At 63.5% G+C, this 26,367-nt stretch overlaps 2 protein-coding genes across 4 annotated transcripts in view; both read left to right on the top strand.

The window, feature by feature from the left end:
* Window positions 1-9,901: 9,901 nt before the first annotated feature.
* ASCL5 (achaete-scute family bHLH transcription factor 5) lies at window positions 9,902-10,784 on the top strand. The gene has a single exon (XM_061383748.1). It carries the CDS (start codon window positions 10,115-10,117, stop codon window positions 10,655-10,657), a length of 543 nt encoding a protein of 180 aa, XP_061239732.1. The 5' UTR covers window positions 9,902-10,114; the 3' UTR covers window positions 10,658-10,784.
* Window positions 10,785-11,933: 1,149 nt separating this feature from the next.
* CACNA1S (calcium voltage-gated channel subunit alpha1 S) overlaps window positions 11,934-26,367 on the top strand; it is a 56,181-nt gene continuing 41,747 nt past the window's right edge. For all 3 annotated transcript variants that reach the window (XM_061383746.1, XM_061383745.1, XM_061383747.1), the window contains exons 1-2: window positions 11,934-12,179; window positions 13,587-13,692. In XM_061383746.1, the coding sequence (XP_061239730.1) occupies window positions 12,028-12,179; window positions 13,587-13,692 (258 nt within the window). In that variant the 5' untranslated portion in view covers window positions 11,934-12,027. The remainder of the gene's footprint in view (window positions 12,180-13,586; window positions 13,693-26,367) is intronic.

Genomic DNA, 26,367 nt, shown 5'->3' with positions numbered 1-26,367 from the left:
CATCACTGCCAGTGGGGTCCGTCCGTGGACTCACCCTGCGGGCCACTGCCTGCCGCCCGCCAGTCCCCCGAGACTGACGTGTGGACCTTCTGGGTGGAGATCATCCCGGGAGACGTCCTGGAAAGGAGCTGCAGGTGAGGGGTGAGGGCCGGGGGAGGCTGGGCCCAGGGCTGCAGACGGCGGTGCGGCAGGCTGGCGGGGTCTCATCACAGCCCTGTCTCTTAGGGGCTGAGGGACCACAGGCCGCCGGCTGGGCTGGCCTCCCCCATCACCTGTTAAATGGTACCTGCCTCGTCGCACTGTGGTGAGGGTCAGACGAGCCAAGAGGCCACGCGTGTCCAGCACAGAACAAGGGCGAGAGCAGCCCTCCTGTCGCGCTCCCCGTCCTGGCCTTCGTGCAAGCGCAGGCTTGCTTAAGCTCACGCGAGCTCTCCGAGCCTCGGTTTCCCCATCTGCAAAATGGGGATGAAGAGTCACCTCCAGGGGGTTGACTAGTTCCAAGCACGTGGCAGGTGCCCTGTGAGGGCCCCCTGTCCAGTCAGCTGAGGTCTGTCCCCACTCAACCCCCACGTTCCCTGCACTCAGGGCCTAGGCTTTTCACCCCGCTGCCGAAGGAAGCCTCTGCACAGAAAAGTTTCACATTTTCGGCCCAGGGCCTCTGCAGAGCTGCTCTGTGCGGACGTTAGACGGTGGATGTGGCCTGTGAGAGCACCTGTTTTGATCAGCCTGGGGCACTCGTGTGACCACACGCGCGGACACCCCTGGGGACCGGGAGAGGGGCCCGCCCTGCAGGAGGCGGCTGGCACGCGGCAGGCACGGGCCTTTTAGGGGAGCGAAGCACACAGGCAGTACAGGAACAGCAGGCTGGAGCGCCCCAGGGAGAGTGTCCCCAGAGGCACAGGCCCGAGGATTCAGGGAGGAGAAAGCAGAGGGCAGGAGAGGGCGGGGGCATTGTGGACACAGAGAGACCCAGACTGTCTGCAGGGGGGATGGGTGACCGGAGGTCGGGGGTGCCCCAGGAGGGGAGCTGCCCAGCTGAGAGGGGAGACGGGGAGGAGAGGGGAGACGGGGAGGAGAGGGGGCCGCGGGGCAGCAGACACAGGGCGTGCGGTCCGAGGGAGCAGTGGTTAAAGCGACCTCTGGAAGAGGGAGCTGAGTGCAGAGGAGTCCGTCCGGGTGGGTGTGCGGGCAGGCAGCAAGATGTTCCTCACAGGGCCCCCCAGGGCGCTGCCACCCCACAGCAGAGGGCCGGGTGGGCTCCAGGTCCTAGCTGGAAGGGACCGTAGAGGCTGTGGTTGTAATCACGTTTCGACCAGACGCAGAGAGCTCTGATACTCTCTAAACCGTGGAAACCTCCTGAGACAGACGGGAGGGTCCTGGGGCATCCTGAACCCACAGGAGAGGGACACGGGGGTGCTGCCAACCCACGTCCTCCCAGGGACTCGGGGTGAGGACCCTTCCTCATAGGGACGTGTGGATGGCCCGGCGGGGGGTGCATACGTGTGAGCAAGGGGAGTGCACTTCTTCCTGCAGACGCAGACCACCCAGGGGACGCGCGTGTGAGCAAGGGGAGTGAGCTCCCTGCAGACCCAGGCCACCTGGGGGCCACGTGTGACCCAGGGGAGTGTGCTTCTCCCTGCAGACCCAGGCCACGGCGCTGTGTTCCCAAAGGCCTGCGGCCTGGTGTCACCTCCCACTGACAGATACCCCGGATCCACGCGGCGGGGGGGACTTGGGAGATCTTGAACTTCTGTGGCCCCCGAAGGTTTTTTCTCACATGACCCCAGCCACCTAGAAGGGAGGCTCCCTTGTGCGGTGAAGGGAGCGGAACTTCCTCCGAGTCTGCAGCGGCTGGGGCCTTGGGCACCTGGGTTGGCGCAGGGCCGGGGCAGCAGCCCTGGTGGGAGATGGGCACGCTGCTGGCCTGGCAGGCAGCCCGCGGGGCTGGAGGCTTCCGTGCTGCCCCGCAGCTCGGGGCGACTGGTTGCAGGGTCAGACAGCAGCCCCCGCAGAATCTCCTGGTTTAGGCTTACGGAGCCTTTATGGCCCCTGGAGGTGATTTCCCTTCCTCTCTCTTCTCGCTGGTATCAGCCCTGACTAATCCCGAGTTCCCTGAGCCCCCTGGAGGGCAAGCCCTGGGCCAGCAGTAACCGCAGGGCCTCACGGGACGTGCAGTGGGCAGCAGTGTGCATCCCTCCGGCCGGCTGGACCCCGGGCGCCCACTGACCTTGTAGCCAGGGTCCCGCCTTTGCTTCCCTCTCCCAGCCCCCCGCCTGCACCCCCAGCCCCATCCACTCCCACGAGGCTTTGGGCGTCTCTGAGCTCTTGCTACCCACACCCTCTCTGGCGTCTGCAGAGGGACTGCTTTATCTTGGTGAGGCTTGTCACATTAGCACTTAGGGGGCTCCGGGCTACACGTCCAGACGTCCTGGCTCCTAAGCTGCAGCCCCTCCCCACCCCTGCTTTGTGTGCAACTTACAGCCGGGGGCAGGGCTTGGGGGTGGGGCTGCAGCACAGCCTCCTGAACCCCTTCCTTCTGCCTCTCAGGCTTCTCCTCTCCTCGGGCTGTTAAGAAACACTCACTCCTGGCAGCCTGAGGACGCCCGGCCAGCCCCAAGGTGTACTCCAGTTTCTCTCGGATGCCACGTTCAACATCCGTCAGCTGTGTGACCCTGGGAGAGTTACTTTACCTCTCCATGCCTCAGCTTTCCTATCTGTAAAGCAAGGGTGATGATCGTCCCTGCTTGGAGGATTCAGTGCCTGTGCACGCATGTGCATGTGTGTGCATGCGTGTGCCAGCATGTTCATGCACAGGCGTCACTGAGGAGAGCGCCTCACGCGGAGGACACCGCCCTGTGTCTTCACTTGCTCCTCACCTCCTTCGGCTCTCACCTCTCAGATGCTGTAGTGAGCGGTGTCTACTCAGGAGCCCCAGGCCTGCGGGTGGATCTCCGCTCTGCCCTGAGCCAGCTGTGTGACCCTGGGCAGCCGTGCAACCCTGGACAGCCGTGTGACCCTGGGCAGCATGCGACCTTGGGCAGCCGTGTGACCCTGGGCAGCCGTATGACCTCCTTGGGCCTCCACGTCCTCATCAGTAACGAGGGCCACGGGCCCCCCCAGGGCTGTAGGGAGCACGCTCAGAGCAGAAGTGAAATGCGAGGCATAGCCCTGCCCCGTCCACCCGCCCCCCTGGGCACAGCAGTCCAGGTGGTCCCCTGTGAGCGTCCCAGAAGGGGGTCAGGGGACTTTGGCGGGTGGATCCCCCTGGCGGGAGGTGCACGCCGAGTGCGTTCACCTTCTTCAGAGATGTGAGTGAACGCAGTTACCCTAGTCCTTCTGAGACCTGAGACAAGGGCCGGGCCCTTGTGTACAGAGTTTCCCCTCTGGACGATCCCCAGGACAGACGTGGCCCTGGGAGCCACTGGACGCAATGCTGGGCGGGGGTGGCACCTGCTGCCTCAGGCCCATCAGAGCCACATCCCAGGATCTTAGTGCTCCGGGGGTCCTCCCAGGGCCAGGCCGGCTGTTCTAGCAGTACCAGCTGCCAGGGATCCCTGGCACGGGACTCATGTACGGCTGAGGCGTCAGTGCCCCCATTCTGCAGGTGTGCAAACTGAGGCCTGTGCAGTGGCTCCCTCACCAGTCAGGCAGAGTCAGGACCCAGTCTGGGAGGTCCAGCCTGCAGCCTCGCCTTCCCCTTGTGGGGCTGCCACTCACCTGGGGCTCCTGGGCTGTAAGCCATTCCCGAGAGCCCGATTCTCCTCCTGGGGGCTGGGGGCAGCTGCCTTCCAAATCAGCCCCTGTGACTCTCCAGCACCATGAATGCCGGGTACAGTCAGGCAGTTGGGAAGGATGAGCCCCTCCGCCAGTGCTGGCCCCCACAAAATCCTGTAAAGATGAGGACTCTTCCCCCAAGAGTGCAGCGCCCCTGCGTGGCTAAGAAGGTCCTCAGGCCTCAGCCTGGACAGAGCCTGGTGAGCCAACCCGAGCACTCCCGCAGCCTCTCTGAGCTGCCAGCTCCTCCTCTGTGACAGGCTGAGGGCTCTGGGCCACAGAGAGCAGGGTGCCCCCCAGGCCAGCCTCGAAAGGGCCCTGCCCGCGGCCTTCCTTCTGCGCTCCCCTCCTGCTTCCAGAGTCCTGGCAAGGCGCCCACTCAGGGCTCTGCAAGGCTCCTCTCCAGAAGTGGCTGTATGCGGCAGCCTGGGGCAAAGCCACGACGAGGAGGATGGCGAGGGGGGCTCTGGGCTGGGGGGCTCACAAACAGCACTGCCTCGCTTGTTCATCACGCGCCAGCAGGGCACAGGGGTTCAAACCAGGCACCCGAGCCCTGCGGCTGCCCGGGGAACAGGGCGTCACTCTCTAGCAAGGGCGCTCCTGGGCTCGTGATCGCCAGGCCTGTTGCCCCTTCTCCTTGGTCAGATCCAGAGGATCTTGGAGATTCTGAAATGATCATTGTTGAGTTGAACCTGTTGAATATTGGGCTGAGAAGTGAGGTGATCCTCCTAGAAATAATTACCGGCTATCAGACAGACTCCTGAGGGAGACCGTGACTTTCTTATTTAAGAAAAGAAAAAGCATTTGCTTGTGCTGGAGATTTTAAGGTGAAATTCTCTGAAATGTATTCTACCCAATGTTAGGAGGCTTTAGAGGCCCACTGGGGGTTTCTGAGCTAAATGCAAGCAGCTCTCTGCACTGCGGGGCTTTCTCTGGGACGCATCTCCAGGACAGGATGAAGGGGCTCGGTTCTCAAAGTGTCTGACCGCGGAGCACTCTGGGGAAAGCTCTCAGCGGACACCTTCCCTGGAGGCAGGGGTGGGTGCAGCCCATGCATGCTGTCACTCCAAGTCCTTGGCTTCCTTACAGATTCTCCCAGTTCAGGGCACCAGGGGCAGGGGAGGCTCTGAAAGATTTCTTTGTGAAGGTGCCGACATGCCCCATCAAGCATGATGGGAACCCCCGAGAGGAAGGAGAGGCAAAGGGGTCAGAGAGCTCGCCCCCCGCCAAAGCCCACTTCCAGGCCCGCTCTGGGTCTGAAGTGACACATTCAGCCCGTTTCTGGCCTCAGTCCCCCCACTCTGGCTCCAGTCCTGGCGCAGACAGTGAGAGAGGCTGGAAAGGTGGAATTGTGTTATCTGCCCTGTAGATGGCCCAGCCTGCTCAAAGCTCCCAGCCCCTTGGCTTGATCATGATGGGCCATCCCTCCCCAGGGCTACCCATGACAACCAGCAAACATCTCTGCAGCAGGCACTGTGCGTATCAAAGATGAAGCGAAGATGAGTTCTTGCATTTACTGTTTACAGCCTGGGTCCGGGGGCCGTGTCAGGAGGGGCTCCAAGCAGAGGGCTCTCTAGTGGCCTCCAGGACACTAAGAAGGTCCTCACATATCACCCTGAACAGAGCCTGGTGAAGGCCCACTGGGGGTTTGAGAGGCCCACTCAGGGTCTCTGGGTTAAAGGCAAGCAGCTCTCCACTGCCGGTCTTTCTCTGGGACGCGTCTACAGGAAAGGATGAAGGGGCTCGTTTCTCAAAGTGTCTGACCGCGGAGCACTCTGGGGAAAGCCCTCAGCAGACACCTTCGCTGGAGGCAAAGCCCACGCATGCTGTCTCTCCAAGTCCTTGGCTTCCTTACAGGAAAGGAAGAGCACATGGCTGGGGGAAGGGGGTGGGGGGGCCAGGTGACCGTGGACACCTCGGAGGGGAGGACCCGGGTGGGCAGGCCATGCTCCGGAAGCCATCAACAAGGAGCTGAGATGTGCCGTGGGCAGAGGTGGGGGGGGTGGGTGGGCAGTGAGAGCCTCTGGCAGGATGCAGACAAGGAGCTAATGGGGGGGGGGGGGGCAAATGCACCTGATGCACAGTTGCGAGCAGCGAGGACGGGGGAAGGGAGCCCAGGAGACCCTGCTGGTGGCTGCCTGACCAGCGCCCAGGGCAAGGAGCCCTGCCTGCGAGGAGCCAGGTCCCTAGAAGGGTGGAGAGTGCCTCGTGGGTGGCTCCCACGAGGCAGCCACCGGTGCCTCGTGGGCGGGGACAGCCCCGCACACACTATTTCAGAAGCACACTTTTAGCTAGTAAGTTGATTCATACTGACACAATCTGCGGTTTTTTGGTTCAAAATCCAAAATATGTTTAATGACACATCTTTCCTGTATCTGTATGTAATGAACAGTTAACTGATGGGAACTGACCCACCCCCTCTGGGAGGTTAACGGAAAACCTCATGGCTCTTCTTGGAGATCCTCCCTTACTCTGAATTTTCCAAAAGCCCTGGGGACTCCGGTGGGGGGAGTCCTAGTGCATTCCTGACCTTGAATTTCAGCAAACTGCCGCTGCTATTGCTCCTCGCCGCCACACGGTGTCGCTGTTGACACTGGTTCTGCCCAGTCAGGGAGCAGAGGCCAAGCATTGGTTCCCAGCTGCGGGTCAGATCCCGCTGGGGTTCTGCGGATGAAGGAGGAGCCTGGTTCTGCAGTTCTTAAGCTCAGGCAGGGGCCTCCTCGCCGGGTTCCCGGGGATACGGCTCCAGGTACTTGACTCTGCCTGGCCCTCCCCTCCCACGGCCATCCTCCTTAAAGCATCTTCAAGGGGCATTAACTTCCCAGGACCACCCGGGGACCTCTGGCACCACTCTGACCTGGCAGGAGCTCAGCGCCCTCATCTGAACCTGAAGAACAGCTCCTCCAACAGGAAGCATAGGTTAGTAAGAGCCCCGTGTTAGGTCAGCACCGCCCTTCTGAACTTTTGATTCCAATGGGAAACTCTAGGAGAAATAGAGGGGGAGCCGGGGTGAGGGGAGACGGATAGGGGTTCACGAGATCACTGACTGTGGAACCTTGGGTAAGTAACTTCACCTGTATGAGCCTCAGCTTTCTTACCTCTAAACCGGATGAAATGAGCATCCCTGGTGGCTCAGTCAGTAAAGAATCTGCCTGCAATGCAGGAGACCTGAGTTACATCCCTGGGTGGGGAAGATCCCCTAGAGAAGAGAAAGGCAACCACTCCAGTATTCTTGCCTGGAGAATCCCATGGACAGAGGAGCCTGGAGGGCTACAGTCCATGAGGCCACAAGAGTGGGATGAACGAATTAGCGACTAAACCACCACCACCTCACAAGATGGAGAAGGCAATGGCACCCCACTCCAGTACTCTTGCCTGGAAAATCCCATGGATGGAGGAGCCTGGTGGGCTGCAGTCCATGGGGTCGCTAAGAGTCGGACACGACTGAGCGACTTCACTTTCATGCATTGGAGAAGGAAATGGCAACCACTCCAGTGTTCTTGCTTGGAGAATCCCAGGGACGGGGGAGCCTGGTGGGCTGCCGTCTATGGGGTCACACAGAGTCAGACACGACTGAAGTGACTTAGCAAAAAAACCTTACAAGAATGGTGTAGGAATAAACGTGATGTTTCACTTAAAGCACTTGGCAGGAAGCCATGCACATCAAGGGTAATAAATGACAGCTGTTATTGTTACTATTTCACTAAGTGTTTTGTGCACGGCTCCATCCCAGTTCCCAGGGCTAGAACAGACGCCCTCTTGAGGATAACCTACACCCTACGTCCTTCTGCTCCTCGCCAGGGTAGAGCATTCCACAGAGGAAAACACAGATCACAGATCACCTGCAGCCGCAGCCTCACCTGAGCTCACTGCCACGGTATCAGTTAGTCGGTCAGCAGCTCTTTGCGACCCCATGGACTGCAGCACACCAGGCCTCCCTGTTCATCACCAACTCCCAGAGTTTACCCAAACTCACGTCCATTGAGTCGGTGATGCCATCCAGCCATCTCATCCTCTGTTGTCCCCTTCTCCTCCTGCCCCCAATCCCTCCCAGCATCAGGGTCTTTTCCAGTGAGTCAGTTCTTTGCATCAGGTGGCCAAAGTATAGGAGCTTCAGCTTCAGCATCAGTCCTTCCAATGAATATTCATGACTGATTGGATCTCCTTGCAGTCCAAGGGACTCTCAAGAATCTTCTCCAACACCACAGTTCAAAAGCATCAATTTTTCGACGCTCAGCTTTCTTTATAGGTCTTTATAGCCACATTATCAGTCCTTGTCTAACAGGAAAGACAGACCTGGTTCAAGAAACACATGGTCAAGCTGTGAGGGTTCTTGCTTCAGTGACTATCTTATAAACAATGTAAACAGCATGTAAAGAAAGTGACCAGGTGCTGAACACCGAAGAGACACAAACACTCAGTTGTATTTATTCAAACTGTCATTAGATGTAAATAAATTTCTGACCTCTACCAAATTATATTCAAATAAATTGAATTTGAAGAGGCAGGGATCACCCGGGAGAGGACAGTCTGGGTCTCGTATTTTTCTAAAACAAGAGGACTGATTGCAAATAATTCTGAGCACCCCTTCCATGCCCGCACTGCAAGGGACTGAGGGGCACTACCTAAGAATGAGAGGAAGCCCTGCCCTCTGGCAGCTTACTGTCTGGCTGAGACTCAGAGCACACAGCCTCGAACACCCATGTCGGGGGCTGGAGAATTCACACAGTCAGCACAGGCAGGACTGGGAAGCAGAGGGGCCACGACTGGCTGGGTCTTTGTCAGCCAAGGGGTGAGGTCAGGAGCAGGCAGAGTGTCAGGGGAGACTGGTCCTGACGGAGTGAAGGGACCGTTTGGAAGAGATTGTCTGGAACCATCCCTTGAAGGAAACTTCCCTCCCAAGGGGGTCCCTTGGAGGCCATGGAGCGGGGAAGGGGTGTGTGGTCTTGTCCCGAAGCCTCACATACTCTTTCAAGAGCAGGTGCTTAGGGGACTGTTGACTCCCCAGTGCCCCTCTGCAGAGGGCGGAGCTAGCCGGGCCAAGCCTGGGAGCTGGAGGAGGGAGTGATGAGAAGGTGCAGGGACCTGTCGGGGGTCTGAGCCACGTCCCCGGCTGGGGACAGAGGCGGCCCTCTGTCACACAGAAGGCCTGGCTCTGCTTCTGGCCCCTGATGCGCCATAACTGCCCCCAGGGGTGGCGGGACCCTGAGGTCTCCAGTGGGGAGGGCACGATTGCAGAGCATGTGACGGGGCAGAGGGTACCGGCGGGGCACGCAGACACACAGGGAGAGGGCGGGTCAGTGACGACAGAGTGGGATCTGATAACCGTGGGTGGGGGTGCTGGGGAGGGGTTGGTAGCCCCTAAACGCAGCCCAGGCCAATCATTTCTAAAGCGACAGCGCCCGAAGTCTGGGAAAGGCTGTGTGTAACTCAGTCCCACGACCAGCCCAGCTTCCTGTCTCATCCACCTGGTCAGTTATTTAACAAGCACTTACCTGTGCAGACTGGACCGCCAGGCTCTGCGCACTCAGAGGCAGGAGGGACAAACCCAGGGGGCCGGAGCCCGCACACGCCCCCTTCTCCCCCTCCCCCCAGCTCCCCAACCCTCCCCCAGGCGGGGGCCCCGCAGGTGCGAGTGAGGAGATGTGCCCCTCACTCTCAACGGAGAGGACATCGCCGGGCACTTTTATAAGGCAGGCCCTGGAGGAGGTATCTTCGGGTGTATTTCTTTTCCTACTTGGTCCTCATACCGCGTTATTCTCCTGGGAAGGATGTTTTAAATCTCTCCCTACTGGAAACCGTGGCTCAGAGAGGTCACCCCAGCAAGAAGGGGAACGGGGGTCCAAACCCTGCTCCGCGAGTGTCTTCAGCAGCCCACTGCCTCCGCTCCTGATGCTTACAATTGCCTTGGAGGGTCGCGGGGGTGAGGGGGGACACAAAGGAGCCCCCAAAGAAAGCCCTTTTCTAACTGACATGTTCACTCTCCTCTTTAGAGACGGTTCCCCCGGAGCCTCTGCGGCGCGGCGCACTCTAAGCAGCAGGCCAGGGTCCCCGAAGGCGGCGAGGACCAAGAGCCCAGCGCGGGCCGCCGGAGCCACAGAGTCGCGCCCCTGGGAAGGCCCGCGCCCGGCCTGGGATCCCGCCTCTGCGCGGCCGCCCAGTCCGCCGCGATGGCGCGCCTTAGGGGGACCTCGGAGCCTCCCCCGAGAGCGGAAATAAGCGCTGACCAGTCCGTGCGCCCCGAGCCGCGGCCGGCGATGTGACTCGCCCCGCGCGCAGGGCGCGCAGACCCCGAGCCGGGGCGACTCGGGGCTCGCTCGGTCCGGCTCCGCGCGGCACCATGAACGACGACTTCTGCCGGGCGCTGGCGGCCCGCCGGCCCGCAGCGGCTCCCGAGTGCCTGCCGCTGGGCATCGGGCCCCCTCCGCGGCCGGCGCCCCCGGCCGGCGCCGAGCCCCTGGGCGCCGTGCCCTTCCTGCTCTACCCGGGCGCCGCCGGGCCGCCCTACTGCGACGCCTACGCGGCCGCCTTCCCGGGAGCGCCCTTCCCCGGCGCCCTGGGCGCCTGCGACTACCCCTTCGAGCCCGCCTTCATCCAGAAGCGCAATGAGCGCGAGCGCCAGCGCGTCCGCTGCGTCAACGAGGGCTACGCGCGGCTCCGCGGCCACCTGCCCGGCGCCCTGGCTGAGAAGCGGCTCAGTAAGGTGGAGACCCTGCGCGCCGCCATCCGCTACATCAAGCACCTGCAGGAGCTGCTGAGCGCCGCCCCCGACGGCGCCGCGCCCCGCGAGCCCCGGGCGGCGCCCTCCCTGGTGCCCGACTCGGCCGAGCCCTCCTGCGGCTCCTCCTCGCCCTTCTTCGAGTCGGAGGAGTGCAGCCACTGAGCAGGGTGGGGCTGCCCAGGCTCGGGAGGCTCCGGGTCCCCGGGGTTCCCGCCGTCCGACACTCCGGGGTCCGCCTCATCCTCCCTGCGCCAGCGCCACCCTGGCCCGGGCCCTTACAGCGGGCGGACACGGGGCACGAGTGAGGCCACCCCGGGGTCGGGCTCCGGCTTGGCCTCAGCCCCGCGCGGGAACAGGTCTAAGCCCAGGCTCCGGTGTGTACCGGGCCACTGCGGCCCTGATCCCTAACCCTGGGGCCCCAGGCGCAGCCCAGAAGGCAAGCCTGCTTTGATGGGCGGGCCTCGCCTGGACTCTCCAGGAGATGGCCTCAGACACCAGCGTCTCTTTGGGAGCTTGCCAGCCCGCCTCCCAGGGACACCCAGAGGGTGAGCTGCAGGCCAGGCAGCTTGCACCCAGCCCGGGGTGAGGGCGGCGGCGGGAGGACGTGTGGTCCCTGCTGCTCCCTGGCTTCCTTACAGGAGGACCCAAGGCTCCCAGCCCCCAGCCCGCAGTGTGGCCTCTTCCTTGCCCAGTTCAGGAGGGGACCTCTTCCCCTCATCCTGTGCTCTGTGGCATGCGGGCCGCATGGGTGTATGTGCTGTGTTCGCACCAAGGGGCTAAATAAAGATGCTGGGCTCTGTGGTTCCGGGTCATTGTCCACCTCTTTTCCCTGGCGACCCAGTCTCCTTCCACTCAGAGCACTTCCTGTGGGGTGTTCTGTTCGCTTATGCATTCAGCTGACGTTCACGCAGAGCTCAGTACCTGCCAGGGGCAGAGTCCCAGGGGCAGACACCTGGCCCTTGCACAGTTAGGGGCAGTGGGGTGGGGTGGGGAACACCCCGGGGCGTGGGGGTGAGATTGGAGGGTCTTGGGGGTGTGGGGGTGAGAGTGGGTCAAGATGGCAGGGAGGGCTGTGGATTCCTACTGAGCCGGGCCACCCAGCAGCTTTTCCAGACCGTGTCTTGGGGCGGGGAGGGGGACTCATCTTGAAACCCAGGAGCTGGTGTCGGTGGCCCCTCAGTAGGCTCAGTGAGGCTGGGGGCTCCAGATCACTTCCTGAGCTCTCCGTCCGCTACTCCAGCCTGGGCCCACATGTGACCCTCCCCCTGCCTCCTTGGGGACATACCGGGATGCCGCCGGCTGGGCCGGGGAGAGGTGACAGCTGCCTGGCTGTGGAGCCCAGGGCTGGCCAGTGGGGAGCCAGGGGAGGCTAATTTTACCCCCGGAGCAGGGAGAGTGATCCCGCCCCGCCCAGCTGGCTCAGCAAGGCAGGCGCCCCAGCTCAGCCGCCCAGTCCCGGAGGCGGGGGCGCTGGGACGCGGGGAGGAGAGGACAGCGGTAGGGGAGCAGGAAAGGCCGAGGCCGCGGGAGCCATGGAGCCGGCCCCGGCCCAGGACGAGGGCCTGCGGAGGAAGCAGGCCAAGAAGCCCATCCCGGAGGTCCTGCCCAGGCCGCCCCGGGCCTTGTTCTGCTTGACCCTCCAGAACCCCGTGCGGAAAGCCTGCATCAGCATCGTCGAGTGGAAGTATCCTTCAGGGGCCATGCGGAGGGGAGGAGGGGGCTCAGCGATCACAGGCTCTGGAGGCCGGGCACCGGGGCCCGGGGGTACAGCCGGGGGCCTTTGGGAAGGCAGCCCTGGCGCAGGCACAGGGGCTGGGGGCGAGGCGCAGGGCCCCGAGGCCGCCTCTGGAAGGTGCTGGAAGGCGTGGAGGCCCTGACATGGGACAGGGTGGCGGAAGCCGGCAGGCTGGCTGGGAGGCCGGTGGGGTGGGCACCGAGCTCTGTGTGGATATCAGGTCAGCTGGGCCGCACGTCCTGGGCACAGGGACGTGACCCCCTCCACGCTGGCATCAGCTCCGGGAGGAAGAATGATGAAAACACCCAGCTTGCTGGGCCAGGGGGAGATATGAGGGCAGAGGGAAGGCCGTTGTCATGGGGGTGCTGAGTGCGCCGGCTGCGAATATTTGGAATATTTCTGAGGGGCTTTGGAAGACCGGGCTCCTACCAGCTGGTGCCTAGAAGAAAGAGAGTGAAGGGGCTGCAGGGCGGGGAACCCGGAGCCGGGCACCCGGGCGGGGAACCCGGAGCCGGGCACCCGGTGGGGCCCGGCCTGCCCCACACTGCTCTGCCCACCCTGGGCCCCTGCCCACTCCGTCTGGGGAGCTGGGGGCCTCTCTTGCCTGTCTCCCGGTGCCTCTCCAGGTCTCTGCCCTGAGGCCACCTCGCCTCAAACCCGAGGAAGGTGGCTGGGAAGGGCACGGGGCCTTCCCGTGGGCTGTGGACACAGGGCGCACCCCCGCCGTCCACTCACGCACAGCTCCACTCCTCCACCTTCACCCCTCAGTCCCCACCACCCCCACCTCCCCTGGTGGCCTCCCCCAGGGCCCCTACTGCTCGCCAGCAAGTCCAGGGAGCCTGTGGGTGCCCTCTGGAGACTGGCTGGCTCGCCCCGTGCAGGGACACTGGGACCTGGGGGTGCAGCTGCCTCAGGGCAGTCTCCCCCGCTCAGGCCGCAGAGGCCAGGTTTCAGGGCGCATAGCCGCTCCCCGTCCCGCCCCGGGGGCCTCGCCCGGCTCGCACCAGCCCAGCCTCCCTGGATGCTCCTCCGAGGCCCCGAGGACTGTCTGACTGTAGCACCTTCGAGGGGACAGAGGGGTGGGGGGCCGGGCGAGGGGCGGGGATGTAGGGACTGAGATGGGACTCAAGACTCCCTGAGCGCTGGAACTGAGTGGCCCCAGACGGGAGCCAGTGCCTCGCGGTCCCTGGCGCCTCAGGCACCCCTGTTGGGGGAGGGTCCCCGCCCGCACCCCCGCCAGGAGCAGAAGTGCGATGTGGGCCCGTCCCTGGGCCTTGGTGTCCGCAGAGGCCCCCAGCGCACTCTCTGCTCCACCCGCAAGTCCCGCGCCTCACTCTCTCCTTAACTCCGCCCCAGACCCTTCGAGACCATCATCTTACTCACCATCTTTGCCAACTGCGTGGCCCTGGCCGTGTACCTGCCCATGCCGGAGGACGACAACAACAGACTGAACCTCGGCCTGGTAAGAGGGTGGTCCTTCCCCTGCCCGCCCGCTGCCCGGTGCGGGATGCTGGAGCTTCACCCCCCACCCCCCCAGGAGGATACAGACCCGTCCCCGAGACCTGCAGGGCGGGCTGAGCGGCTCTGAGCTCCGCAGGGAAACCTGGCTGGGCTGGATTCCGTCATAGCAGCAGCCAGCACTGAGAAGTACCCGCTGTGCCAGCTCCGTGCTAAGTGCTGAGGCGGTCCAAGCGCGGGCCGGAAAGGAATGTCCAGACTCGAGAGCATTTCAGAAGGGAATGAGTTTGCTAAGAACAAAGATCAGAGAAAACGGGGGCGCTGCGAGCTCAGCGGGCCGACCTCCTAACAGACCTGAGAGAGACAGTGCTTTCCTGGTTTAGGAGCCAATTTTTATAGCCTCAAGACAAAGAAAATTCCTGCTGGAAGGTTGCTGTTAGGTGATTGGTTAGGGTGGACTTCCCTAGATGGCACTAGGGGTAAAAAAATCCACCGCCAAAGCAGGAGGCGTAAGGGACACGGGTTCATTCCTGGGTTGGGAAGATCCCCTGGAGGAGGTCATGGCAGCCTGCTCTAGTATCTTGCCTGGAGAATCCCATGGACAGAGGAGCCTGGTGGGCTAGTCTGTGGAGCCACAAAGATACGACTGAATCAACTTAGCTCGCACGCATGCACGATTGGTTAGGGTGCTACAGGCTGAGCACGGGGCTCAGTGTTCTGGCCTAATTTTGAGTCAGGAAGCTTGTTAGTGATGATCAGGGGGCTTTGGCAAAGGTTACAAAGGGCCTCAGTCAGCTTTGGAGGTGACCTCGGCTCTGGCTCCACTCCTGTGGCCGTTGGGCTCACCGCTGAGCGCTGTGGGAGAGTGGCCGTGTCCTCCACACCACAGCCCCTAAGCCAGGCCCGTTTGACAGATGCAGAAACTGAGGCTTAGTGAGGCCAGGGGCTGAATGCTCATCTGCCTTCCCTGGGTGTGACTCGGAAGAAACGCGCTTCTGCGGAGCTTGCTTTTCCGGGGAGCTTGTGTCAGCACCACGCTCCCTTCGGCCCAGCACTCACAACACGTCCTCGGGCCAGGGAGTGCTGCAGCTGGAGGGGGTTTTCCAGGGTCAGGCTGTCCTGCTCCTCCCGCCTCAGCCTGTTTGTGATGAGAAAACTGAGGCTTGGAGACGATAAAAGACGGACTTACCTGAAAACCAGATCATAGTCAGATGCCCGACATTGCCCAAGCGCTTATTAGACGCCCAGTTCTGTGCTAAATGCAGGATTTTGCATTATTGTCTCTTTTACTCCCCCGTGAAGGCATTAGACCCATTGTGAGACAAGGAAGCTGAGACTCAGGGGGTCTGGGTACCCTGCCCAGGGTCCCCCCACGTGTCCGTCTTCCCAGAGAGTCTCAGACTCAGGCTCTGACTTTCAGACTTGCCGCCAATGCGGCAACAAGCCAGACGCCCCGGGAAAGCCCCTGGAGGCCGTGGCCCTGGGCATCTACCACCCAGGCTCCCGGGGGACAGGGCGGTGCACCCCCTCATTTCAGCAGACTTTTCGGGCACTAACTCTGCAGGGAGGGCAGGAGGAAGCTGGCTGCATGCTTCCAGGGCCTGGAAGGGCAGCGCTGTCTCTGCCTCTGCATGGCGCTGCTTTCCATGGGATCCATCTATCTTGGGTTGGGGAGAAGCTGGGAATCTAAGAGTGTGCTTGGCTATAACTGGAAAAATGCAGAGAGTGGGATCCGACGTGGTGAAGGCAGGTGTGAGGAGGCGCTCCTCGGAGCCCTGGGTCCTGGGATGGGTCCCTTCTCTACGCCCTGCGTCCACCCCGCCCTTCAGGGGTTCGTGTCTGGGGGTGTCAGTTCCATTTCAACTCCCTAAGAGGTTGACGGCTTTGGAAAGGCGCTCCATCCTCCAGAGAGCGTCAGAGATCTTAGCGGGCACATGGCTTTCCATCTTGAAACAAAGCAGCCCCCCAAGTCTAGAGGGTGCTGTGGGCTGAGTGACAGAGTCTGTAGAGACGAGGAGGACCCCCAGGCTGGACCACGCGGGAAGCCTTCCCAGACAGCCACCGCCACGGCGAGGGTCAGACCTGGACAGGCTGTCGCTCGTCCGTGAGGGACCCCGACTGTGATGGCCCGAGAGGGCGGGGACACTGACGGTCACACGGCCAGCTCCCCGCTGAGGCCTCCCGCCTCCCCTTGTCTGTTACATGTTCATCATCCCAAAAACCAGCGAGAGGGAAGTGAGGGTGGGCAGAGCAACGGGGAGGCATCAGAGGCCTTTTTCTCTTCTTCCCACAATTGGCTGCCTTACAAGAACCTGAGGAAGGCCTGAGAACTCCCGTCCCCCACCCCCAGCCATCCAGCAGAGCCACGGTTGGGAGAAGGGAGGCGTCCGGACCACCGTTCACTCTCTTGTTCATTTAACAAACATTTGTCGAGTGTCTGTTACGCCCCTGGCACCACGGGGGTTGGCCTTGTGAGCGAGTTCCCGTCTGCACAGACATCAGTCCAGTCCGTCAAACAAGCATTAAAAGGACAGGAGACGTGCAGGGTCGGGCGGGGGGCACGAGCATGCTGCCCTTGAGGGAAACCTGTGTGAACCATGGGGTCAGAGAGGCCCCAGAGGGTGGCAGGTCTGGCCTGGGCCGGGAGGGCAGAGCCGGAGTCCCGGAGTGTGGCCTGCTCGGGCGGGACCCGTGCTCGGGACGCCGCTCTGCAGTCATGGTGGCAGTGAATCTTTCACCATCTCGTCTCTGTGGTTTGTAAGCAGGGCCCAGCAGGTGCACGGGCTGGGAACTGCGGGCAGTGGCTTGCTCATGGTCCCGCCTTCTGCCACCTCCCCGCCTTCCCTGCCTCGAAGGACAGACTCTCAGCTCAGGCCCTGCCCGCTGGGGCCCTGGGCCCCTGGCAGGACCTGCCCGAGGTCCTGGGAGGGTCAGGTCTGTGCGCATGCGCCGTGTGGCGTGTCCGGACAGCTGTCCCCAGCCGGGGCTGCCTGTGCCACGGCCCGGTCAGCAATGCCCTGCACAGCCCCGCCCCCACCCCTCTGGCACTCAGCGTACCCCTGGGGGAGGCCTGTCCCCCTCAGGTGGGGGCAGTGGGCCTGTGTGCAGGGCAACACCCAGTTCCACCCCCGGCTCAGGCCGGGGCGCAGCCGGGTCATTGGGTAGGGGGTGCCTGGGCGGGTCTGCGCCCGCCAACATTAAACAGGCCGTAGCCCCCGACCAGGAGAGGCTGCCAGGGGGAGCGCAGTGGCAGGAAGGCGTCCCAGCACCTTCAATGGCGCTGGTCCTGGGCCAGGCCCGCACGCGCCCCGTCCCTGGGCATGCCGGTCCCGCAGCGGTCCAGAGGGGCACCAGAGCTGCAAGGACCCCCAGGCCTGCAGGGAGGGGGGCCACGCAGACATAGGGCGGGGGGCACGAGGTGGAGACGTGAGCTGGGGTCGGAGTGGCTCTCGGGCACCTTGGAGAGTGGGCTGGGGGTGGGGCAGCAGCACTGTGTGTGGTGAACAGAGGCCTTGGAGACCGTGGAGGGGGTTGGTTAGGAGGTGGGCTCCACGGACCCGGCGCCTGACGGGTGTGGGGCGGAGTGTGTGGGGGGGCGGGGCTTTCAGGGAGGGTGACGAGCAGGCAGTGGTTTTACAGGTGTTCCTGGGGGAGGGGACAGCCAGGGCCACCCCGGCCCTGCAGGTGCGGCCCGAGCCCTTAGGCCCTTGGACGTGCGGGTTGGAGCCCTGGACCACAGAGGCTCCGCCACTCTGGGTGACTGCAGGCCAGTGGGGGCGGGCCTCGTGTGGCCCCGGGCAGCTGGCCCCTCGCTCAGGAGGGGAGCCCTGACGCCTGCTCTGGGAACGAGCCCCCAACCCCAGGAGGCCGGGGCCCCTCCAGGAGCCACTCCGGCTCCACCCACCAGCTCTCACCCAGGCTGACGGGCTGAGCTGGAGACCCCCGTGACGCTTCGTCAGGGGGAAGCCCTGGGTCAGAGCAGCTGGGGAAGCCGAGGCCCAGAGACAGCCAGGAGGCCTGGGGAGACGCCGTGGCAGAGATCCATGAAGGCGGGATCGGTGCCCACGTCCCGGCCACCGTGACGGCGTCCCAGCCAGCAGGGGGGACGTGGGCCCTGCCTCAGCCAGGCTGGAGACACAGATGGTGGCTCAGAGAGGAAGCCCTGGGGCTGCAGCCGTGTGATCTCGGGTGAGTTGCTTTGCTTCTCTGCGCCCTCACCTGTAAAAGGGGTTAGCACCGTAAACTTCCGAGAAGGTCCTGCGTGAGTCAAGCCCTTGTAGGCTGTGCTACCTCGTCTATCGCACAGGAGCCTTTATCGTGCTGAGTCTCAGTACCCCTGTGGGGGCTTCCCAGCCACAGAGCCCCGGTCACAGGGGCCCTGGGTCGCTCTGGACTCAAAGGATACAACTCGTAGCGATGACCAAAGGATTATCTCAGACAAAATCTTCCTCTTCACCCCAACCACCATCTGTGTCCAACCTCTTTAACCCTTTTCCTCTCCTTCCAACTGACTTATCTGGACGGCTTTTCTGGCCTCCAACCCCTCCTTCAGCCGAACGCCATCATCACCATCTTCGTCTTGGTTGTCACCTGTTGGGCACCTGCCCTGTGCCGGGCACTGCTCTGACACACTCAGGGCCTCGTCCCCCTGAATGCCCGCCGGGGCCCCACAGGACAGCACAGTTCTATAGACGAGTAAACTGAGGCACAGTGCCCATCCAGTGGGCTCTACAGGCAAACCTGGACCCTTGACTGGGCACTGCGTGTGGCTCCCTCCTCATCAGAAGGGGACGCAGGAGGTCTCTGCTTCCCCGGGGAGTGGTCTTGGGTGGGGCTGGAGGAGGGGGCGTCCAGGACAACAGTTCCTGGCGCCTCCTCAGGACCCCTCTCTCTAGACTGTGGAGTTGCTGCCACGCAGGCCAGGGAGGGTGCTCAGAGATCCAGCCCCGCATCCACGACCCCCAGAGGGCAGGCAGGCTGCTTCATGTCTTCAGGACTGACCGGCACTGACTGTGCCAGGGTCCCCCAGCCTCATGCAGGCTGCGGACACCGGTCACACAGGGCCAGCGTGTGTCAGGGAAGCAGGAGGACGGAATAGACCCTGAGCCACCCTGGGGCCGGTGCAAGGGCAGGGGCGTGGAAGCCCAGCAAGGACCCAGGGCACCGGCCGCAGCCCAGGACCCCAGGAGGTCAGCTCTGCCGCTCTAAGGCTCACCTGCTCCGTGAAGCCTGAAGGGGCCCTGCCCCGGGGGGACTCCCGACTGAATTAATGAAAGGAAACCTTTGGGAGCGTCTCCATGCAGCCGGGGCCGGACCGAGGGGACCCACCTGTGGCAGTGGGCAGAGGGAGCAGCCCTGGGACAGGCTAGAGACACTGCTTTAGCTGCTTGTCTGTCACTGTGCCCGCAAGCAGAGAGTAAAGACATGACTCTGATTAAAACAGAGAAGGAACACAGGTCATAGGCTGACTCAACGCATAGCAACCGAGAAGCAGAGTACAGCTGGTTCAAAGAGAATTCGAGAAACAGAAATCTATGACCCTGGAGAAAAAATGACAGGCTAGGGTTGCTGGATGAGACACGCAGCGGGCCGGAGTCCTACAGGGCGCGTCCATCAGGGACGGTCTCTATCAGGCAGGACTCTGTGCTCCTACTGGGCAGCATCCTGAGAGTCGGAGGGACAGCCCCAGGCCAGTGGTTTCCAGGGTAGGAAGGGAGGGGCTCTCGGTAACAGTCTAGAGACTGGCGGGAACGTGCGTCCTGAGCGTGTGTGAGTGTGCGTCCTGGGCGTGTGTCTTGAGTGTGTGTCCTAAGCGTGTGTCCCGGGCACATATCCCAGGCGTGTGTCCCAAGTGTGTCCTGGGCATGTGTCCCAAGTGTGTCCCAGGCGTGTGTCCCAGGCGTGTGTCCTGAGCACGTGTAAGCGTGCATCCTGGGCATGTGTCCTGAGCATGTGTAAACATGCGTCCTAGGCATGTGTCCTGAGTGTGTGTCCTGGACGTGTGTCCTGAGCTTGTGTCCCAGGCGTGTGTCCCAAGTGTGTCCCAGGCGTGTGTCCCAGGCATGTGTCCTGAGCGTGCCGCTCACATCTACAAGGCAGAGGCCGGGGGTCTGCTCTGCCTCCCGCAGTGCACAGGACTGCCCCCTCCTGCCAACCCAGAGCCGCCCACCCGCAGGAGAGGTGCGGCGGAGGCCCCGGCAGACCGCTCAGCCAGGCCTGCTAGCTGAGGTTCCAGCAAGGGCCCGGTGCTGATTTCCGAGGTCTGGAGGGTTTGCTGACACTGGTCAGGCTGGCTTGGGGCGGCCAGGGGGCTGAGGGGCCGGCCCTTCCCGCCCCGCACCTGCCGGCTGGCCGGCCCCTGACATTCCTAGGCTCAGGTTGCCGTCTTTTTATAGGGTCCGGAATGCGCCCTCTGCCACTCGGCCCACCCCACCTCCCCAAGAAGTGGCCCACGCTGGCCTTGCCTGTCAGAGACCCCGGGCCAGCCAGGCACAGGGGTCCAAGCCCAGGCCACTGCTCAGGGGTCTGGCGAAATGCCTGCCCTCTCCTGCTGGGGGACTCAAATTCCCCACGCTCCTTTGCGTCCCCCTCAGCCCAGGTGCTGCATGGGCACCGAGAGGGTGGGTGGACAGAGTTGGAGCTGCCCTGCACACCTGGCCCAAGCTGGTCGGCCCCGGGGGACCCAGCGGAGCCCAGGCCTCAGGCAGCCGCAGCGCCTGCCACCTCTGCCCCGGTCTGGCTCGGACACAGCTCCCTGCAGTCTGTGAGCCCCAGCCGGGGGAGGGGGGTCCCCATCCTCCAGAACTGCCGGGGGAGCGCGTCTGTGCGGCCACACGGGGGTGGCTGAGGAGGTGGCTGTCGCCTCCCCTCTCTGTCCCCTCCCTGTGTTCCCAGCCCACCGCCAAGCCCTGAGGAACCCAGGCCTGGAGGGCAGAGGACGGGATCTGACGAGCCCCCCGGGGGTCCCGTGTGAATTTTCTCCCCTCCCAGCATGACGTGGTGGTTGAGGTCACGGGGCCTGGGTTCTCATCACGGCCCTGCCAGTCGGCTGCTGTGTGATCCTGGAGAAATTACTTAACCCCTCTGTGCTTTGGTTTCCTCATCCGTTCAGTGGGGGTAGGAGTGCTGCCCTTCCAGGCCCCTGTGAAGATGACGTGCGTGTGTGTGTGTGAATCTGTGTGCATGTGCGTACATGTGTGTACACGTGTTCACGCGCGTGCATGCATGTGTGCATGCACGTGTGAGTGTGCGCGTGCACGTGTGAGTGCGTGTGTGTGTGTGTGTGTGACTACACCAGGGCCTGGCGCGTGAGCTCAGTGAACCAGCGTGGCTGTCAGCTCGCCAGCCCAGGCCCCGTCTCCTTCCCACCACATGGGTGCCTCGCTTTCTTGCCCCACCAGGTGACCGGGCTCCCCCTGTGGCCCTCAGCCCTGCCACCCTCCTTTGGACACACTCCTGACCCCCCACCCAGCGTGGGCCCCACAGGAGCTGGCTCTCCTCCTGGGAAAGGAAGCAGAGGCCAAGGGGGTCGGGCTCAGGTCCCATCCATGCCGGGAGGGTGCGTCAGGATGAATGCAGCCACTGCTCTCCCGCCAGCGGGCCCTCCTCCCAGCCTGGAGGCTGAGGGGTCCTGCAGACACACCCCAGGGCCTGCATTCCCGAGCAGTGGTGCCTCAGGCCGCAGGCCAGCTCCCCGGGAGGCCTGGGGCTGAGCCAGGGCAGGCGGGCCGGGGCCTCGCCCCCTCGCCCCCACCTCCCTCACATCTGCGCAGGAAAAGCTGCAGAGTAGGGGTGCCCAAGAGGTGCCCCCTTTGCTCCCAGAAGCCGGCTCTGCCTGGGCCCTATCCCCACCCCTCCGGGATGGGAGAACTGGACCACGCTTGGTCTCCGCTCACTCACTCCATGGCCTGGCCCCGGTCTTAGGTAGTGCCTGGGAGTGCTGGCCGGCGGCCCCGTCCACCCTCGCGGCCACAGTGTTCTAGACACGTAGTTCCCCAGGCCGCTGTCAGCTGTCCCAGCGGGCAGTTCAGGAAGCAGGAGTCCTTGGCAGGGCTGCCCCCTGCTGTCTTGGGGGTCCCCTGGTGCCCTCAGACCCTGCCGCAGCTCAGGGTGCTGTGAGGAAGCAGGCCCTCAAACCTCCAAACCCTGGGCTGAGGCTCTGTTTTGCTGGGGAGACGGCCCCCCACTTCAAGCCCTCCCATACACCAGGGTGGGGGGCTTTAGGAGACAAACCTCCCGACCTGCCCCCTACGTCTCCCGGGGCAGCGGGCCCAGGGTCTGCTTGGGGAGCAGACCGGGGAGGAACCGGGGTGGGGAGCATCTTGGAGCGGCAGCACCCGGGGGTCTGCTCTGAGCGTGGCCATGAGACCCCACCGGCACCCCCTGCACACAGGCTCCTTCTCTCAGCCAAATCCGCTCCGGCCTGTTGACGCAGATGGTCCTAACAGTGAACTCTGACTGGAAAAGTGGAATGCTCCACGCCCACCCCCACAAGATTTGTGTCTGAATGGGTCACAGCGCCTGGGCAGTAAGTCAGGAGCCTCAGGCCTGGGGGTTGGGGAGGACCCGCCGCCTTCAGAACTGTGACTGGAGCTTCCTGGCTCCATCACCCTGTTCCGGACCAGCCGGCGGGGCCTTTCTGTGGGCCCTGCAGGGCCCGGAGCCCTCAAGGGGCCTCTGGTGTCAGGGATGCTGGGGTCCAGGCCTGCTGTCCTGAAGGTCCCAGTGTGGTCAGACAGGGGGACTGAGGCCCGCAGACCTCCGGAGGGAGGCCTGTCCTGCCCCCATCTCCCCACGGAGCCCAGGGCCTCGGGGCGTGGAGAGTCGGGCCAGGATGGCTGACTCTTGGAGACAGAGGCAGCAGCAGGATGGAGTGTGGCCTGAGCCCCGCTGCTCTCAGCCCAGGGCCTCGGAGGGTCTGGCTCCGCTGCCCCAGGAGCAGGTGCGTCAGGGTCACAGAGCAGGCCCACCTCCAGCCAACACTGGCCCTGGAGCCTCAGTGAGCGGCCTGTCTGTGGAGGGACGTTTGCTAGTTAAGGTCTTCCTTGCAGGGGTTTTTCTGGGGGCTCAGTGGTAAAGAATCTGCCTGCGATACCAGAAAGCCAGGTTAGACCCCTGGGTCAGAACGATGCCCTGGAGGAGGGCACGGCAGCCTGCTCCAGTGCTCCTGCCTGGAGAATCCCATGAACAGAGGAGCCTCGCGGGCTGCAGTCCAGGGGGTCGCACAGAGTCGGACGTGACTGGAGCGACTCAGCACGCGTTGCAGGTAGCTGGTCTCAGCTCCTGGTCAGACAGGCTCGTGATGCTCACTCGGGCAGTGCCAGGGCTCTGGGGTGGGCACTGTCTCCCTGCGTGGGTGTCAGACCCTGGAGTCCAGCGTCCCCTGTCAGAAACGGAGATGGCAAGGCCGCAGAGGCGTGTGGCATCAGAGATGGGATTTTCTGCTCTGTATTCATTCAGCAAATGTTCCTTGAGGCCCTACTGTGTGCCAGGCGGTCCCACGTGCTCCGGCATGGAGCTTTGCGGACGACCTGTGAGACCAGAGCTGTCTGTGGCTGGCGCGTCCTGTCCTCCATGGTCTGACGGGTGCTTCTCCCCCGCGGACCTCGTCGGCGCCCAGCTGTGCGGGCTGGCCCCGGGGCTCGCCGCATGGCTTCCACGAGCCTGCCTTGGCCTGTGACCCGCCTGCATGCCTGGGGGTTGTGCGTGTTGCTCTGATGGTTCCCAAAGGCCACTTCTGGAGCCTGCATGGTGCCCACCGCAGGTGGCGACCGATGCCCACAGACACCCACGCGGCCGCCGGTGCCGGACGCAGGGGACGAGGCAGCGGCTCCGGGCTATACAGTGAGGCGGGCGGACAGTCAGGAAGGACGAGACAGGGCGTGGCAAGCGGGGTCGGCTGCTGACAAACACCCCAAGTTTGGGATGAAGACAGCAGGGGGAGGGAAGGAGGGGTCCTGGGCCCTAGTGATAACGCTGGAGCTGGGGTCCCAGAGAGAGAAGGGTGCCGCCGTGGGGCTCTCTCGGAAGGACAGTCCCGGGAGGGCGACAGCAGGGGCAGAAGCCCTGAGGCCGGCGCCTTCAGCGGGGCTTCGGGGGAGCCTGAACCTGGTGGGGGTGGGGGTGGAGTCCCGCCATGAAACCTCCCCTTACCCCCCACCAGCAGAGACTCAGGGATGCCGCCTAAGGTGACCTTTGCCCGTTCCCCAATCCCATTGCTGATGGGGACCACTGCCTCTTCTGTCTGGCAGCAGAGAAACCACGGGCAGCCCCAAGCTTCAGGACCTCTCGTGTGGTCTCGGGGCTGCAGCTGGGGGAGGGGTGGTGAAGAGCGGCCCCGTGTTTGCGGGGATGGCGGGACACACGGGAAGAGCTCGCCCCGGGAGCTGAGGGCTGTTGGTGGGTGCGAGGTCTGCTGGGCTGAGGGGCCCGGGGACGCAGGCAGAGGGGCGGGGCGGCGGGAGATCCAGGGGCCTGGATGTCACATGGGGGGTGTCCGGGTGTATATGGGCCTGGGAGGCATGGGGGCACAGGTTGTGTGAGTTTGGGGGCAGGTGGATCAGAAAACGTTAGGGTGCAGAAAGGTTTGGACATGGTGGGTACTGGGGCCCAGGGCAGAGCAGTGGGAGGCATCCAGAAAGAGCCAGGTGGGAGTCCCACTCAGCACGTTGGTGCCATCGGCTGAGCTGGACCGTGTGGAGGAGCGGGATCTGCGGAGGGGCATTCAGGTCAGAGGCAGAACACACGGAGCCCAGCCCTGGCCACCCCTGGACACGACCACGGGCCACGGCTCTGTGACAACCAGCAGGGCTATGCAGGGGGACGCAGGCATGGCCGAAGGGAAGGAGGCGCGGGGGAGCAGGCCGCCAGAGAGCTCCGGGAAGGCTGGCCACCGGGCCTTCAGACGGCCTCCAGGGCGGTGCTTAGCGAGCAGCGGGGAGAGAGCCAGGGCCGGGGGCTGCGGTGACTCCACGTGACCCCGTTCCTGTGGCCAAGGAAGGGGCCCAGTCCCCTGCCTCGGCGGGATGCACGTGTACACAGGGTGCCCACGCAGAGTTCGGTAACTCCACACGCTTCAGGGTCGCGCCGGAGCTAACAGCGGAGGACCCTGAGTGACCTGTGGCCTCGACAAGCTCCCTGGTGGCCAAGCGGAAGCAGGATGGGCAGGGGCAGGTGCAGGCGCCCCCCTCCCCCCTCCGCCGCCCCAGTGTGTGGCCGGCTGCCTGGCCTGTGAGCTCTGCAGCTATTCTGGGCCCTGTTTTCCCTCCACTAAGCCCACTTCTGCCCCTGGGGCAGCAGCCGCTGGAGCGTTTAAATGCTGACTTGACTTCACTCACTGCTCCTTCTGCCCCCTCGGGCTGCCGGACTCCCAGCGGCCTGCCCTGCAAGGGACGGGAGCCCCATCCCCCTCAGCTCTGCTGTGCCGCCCCCACCCTCGCAGGGAGCCGTGGGACGGCCCCTGGACAGTGACCCAGGGCGATGGCCCCAGTTCCCGGTTGCCTTACTTAGCTCAAGCACAGGCCCCACACAAGCCCTTCAGTAGGATGGTGCAGCCTTGCATTCCAGTCCTACAGTGCGGTTTTCTGGAAGGAGAAAGCTTTGGGCTTACAAGCTGGTGGAAGAAATAAGGGGCCCGTTAAGGAAAGCAGGCTTAGCCTATATGTGCCTCAGTTTCCCCCTCTGGATAGAAGGGGAAACCGTGCTTTTAGGAAAATTCTCTAAATACTAAATGGGGAGGTGTCTGAGACCGGATCTGTGTGAACGAGCTGTTGGGGACCTTGCCTCCCAAGCCTACCCTCTTGGAAGTAAAGTGAATCCCTGTCTGGGTCGCCAGCTGGGGGCTCTGACGTAGCAACGGTGCTGACCTGGAGGGGGCGGGTGACCGTGGGGACACAGGTGTAGGCGGTGGGGCTCAGGCCTCCCTGGGGGTCGGCTCCGGAGGGTGCTCTCTGTGCTCCTGCGGCTGGTCGTGCAGGGCCGTCCAGGGGTCAAGCCTGTGGGGGGCGCGGGGCGGGGGCGGGCACAGAGCTCTGAAGCCTGGCTCAGAAGACAGTGGGGTCAGCCTGGAGCCCTGACAGGGTGAGCTGCTACTTTGGAAATAGCTGCCTCCTGGACCGGGGACAGGGAGGGGTGACTGGGGCAGCGTGGGGGTGGGGCGGGGTCTGGAGAGGCCTGGAGGAGCCCCCCTTCAGTCGGGGGCTGGGCGGTGGGGGCTGAGCCAGGAGCCTTAGCCTAGCCCCTGAACTGCGGGGCCCCCTCCACAGCAGTGAGCCCGCAATGCCCCCACCTGCATGACGGCGCTTGGGCTCCCAGGTGGTGCCTGTAGGCTTTGGATGTGGGCACGTGGGATGGGCGGAGGGATCACAGGAAGTGGACGAAAGGGAAGACTCTGACCGCCCGGAAGGCCCCTCCGGAACCCTAGTGAGTGCTCCCCAACCCTGCTCCCTTGAGTCCTCGGGATGAGGGAGAAGATGCCCACACAGGAGCCACCTGGGGCCTTCATCCGGGGCCTGTCCCGACTGTTCATCCATTCGTCCCGTTCTAGCCTGGAGGTGTAGAGTCATTTTTTGAAAAAAGAGGAACTTTCCTGGTGGTCTGGTGGTTGACTCTGCGCTTGCACTGCGAGGGTCGTCATCTTGGTGTCTGGTCCTTGAGCCAAGATTCCACAGGGCAGCGTGGC

This window comes from Bos javanicus, chromosome 16, assembly GCF_032452875.1.
Source record: "Bos javanicus breed banteng chromosome 16, ARS-OSU_banteng_1.0, whole genome shotgun sequence".
NCBI classification, from domain to species: Eukaryota; Metazoa; Chordata; class Mammalia; order Artiodactyla; family Bovidae; genus Bos; species Bos javanicus.
The sequence above is the reverse complement of the archived record's forward strand: the minus strand, read 5'-3'. Positions and strand labels throughout refer to the sequence as shown.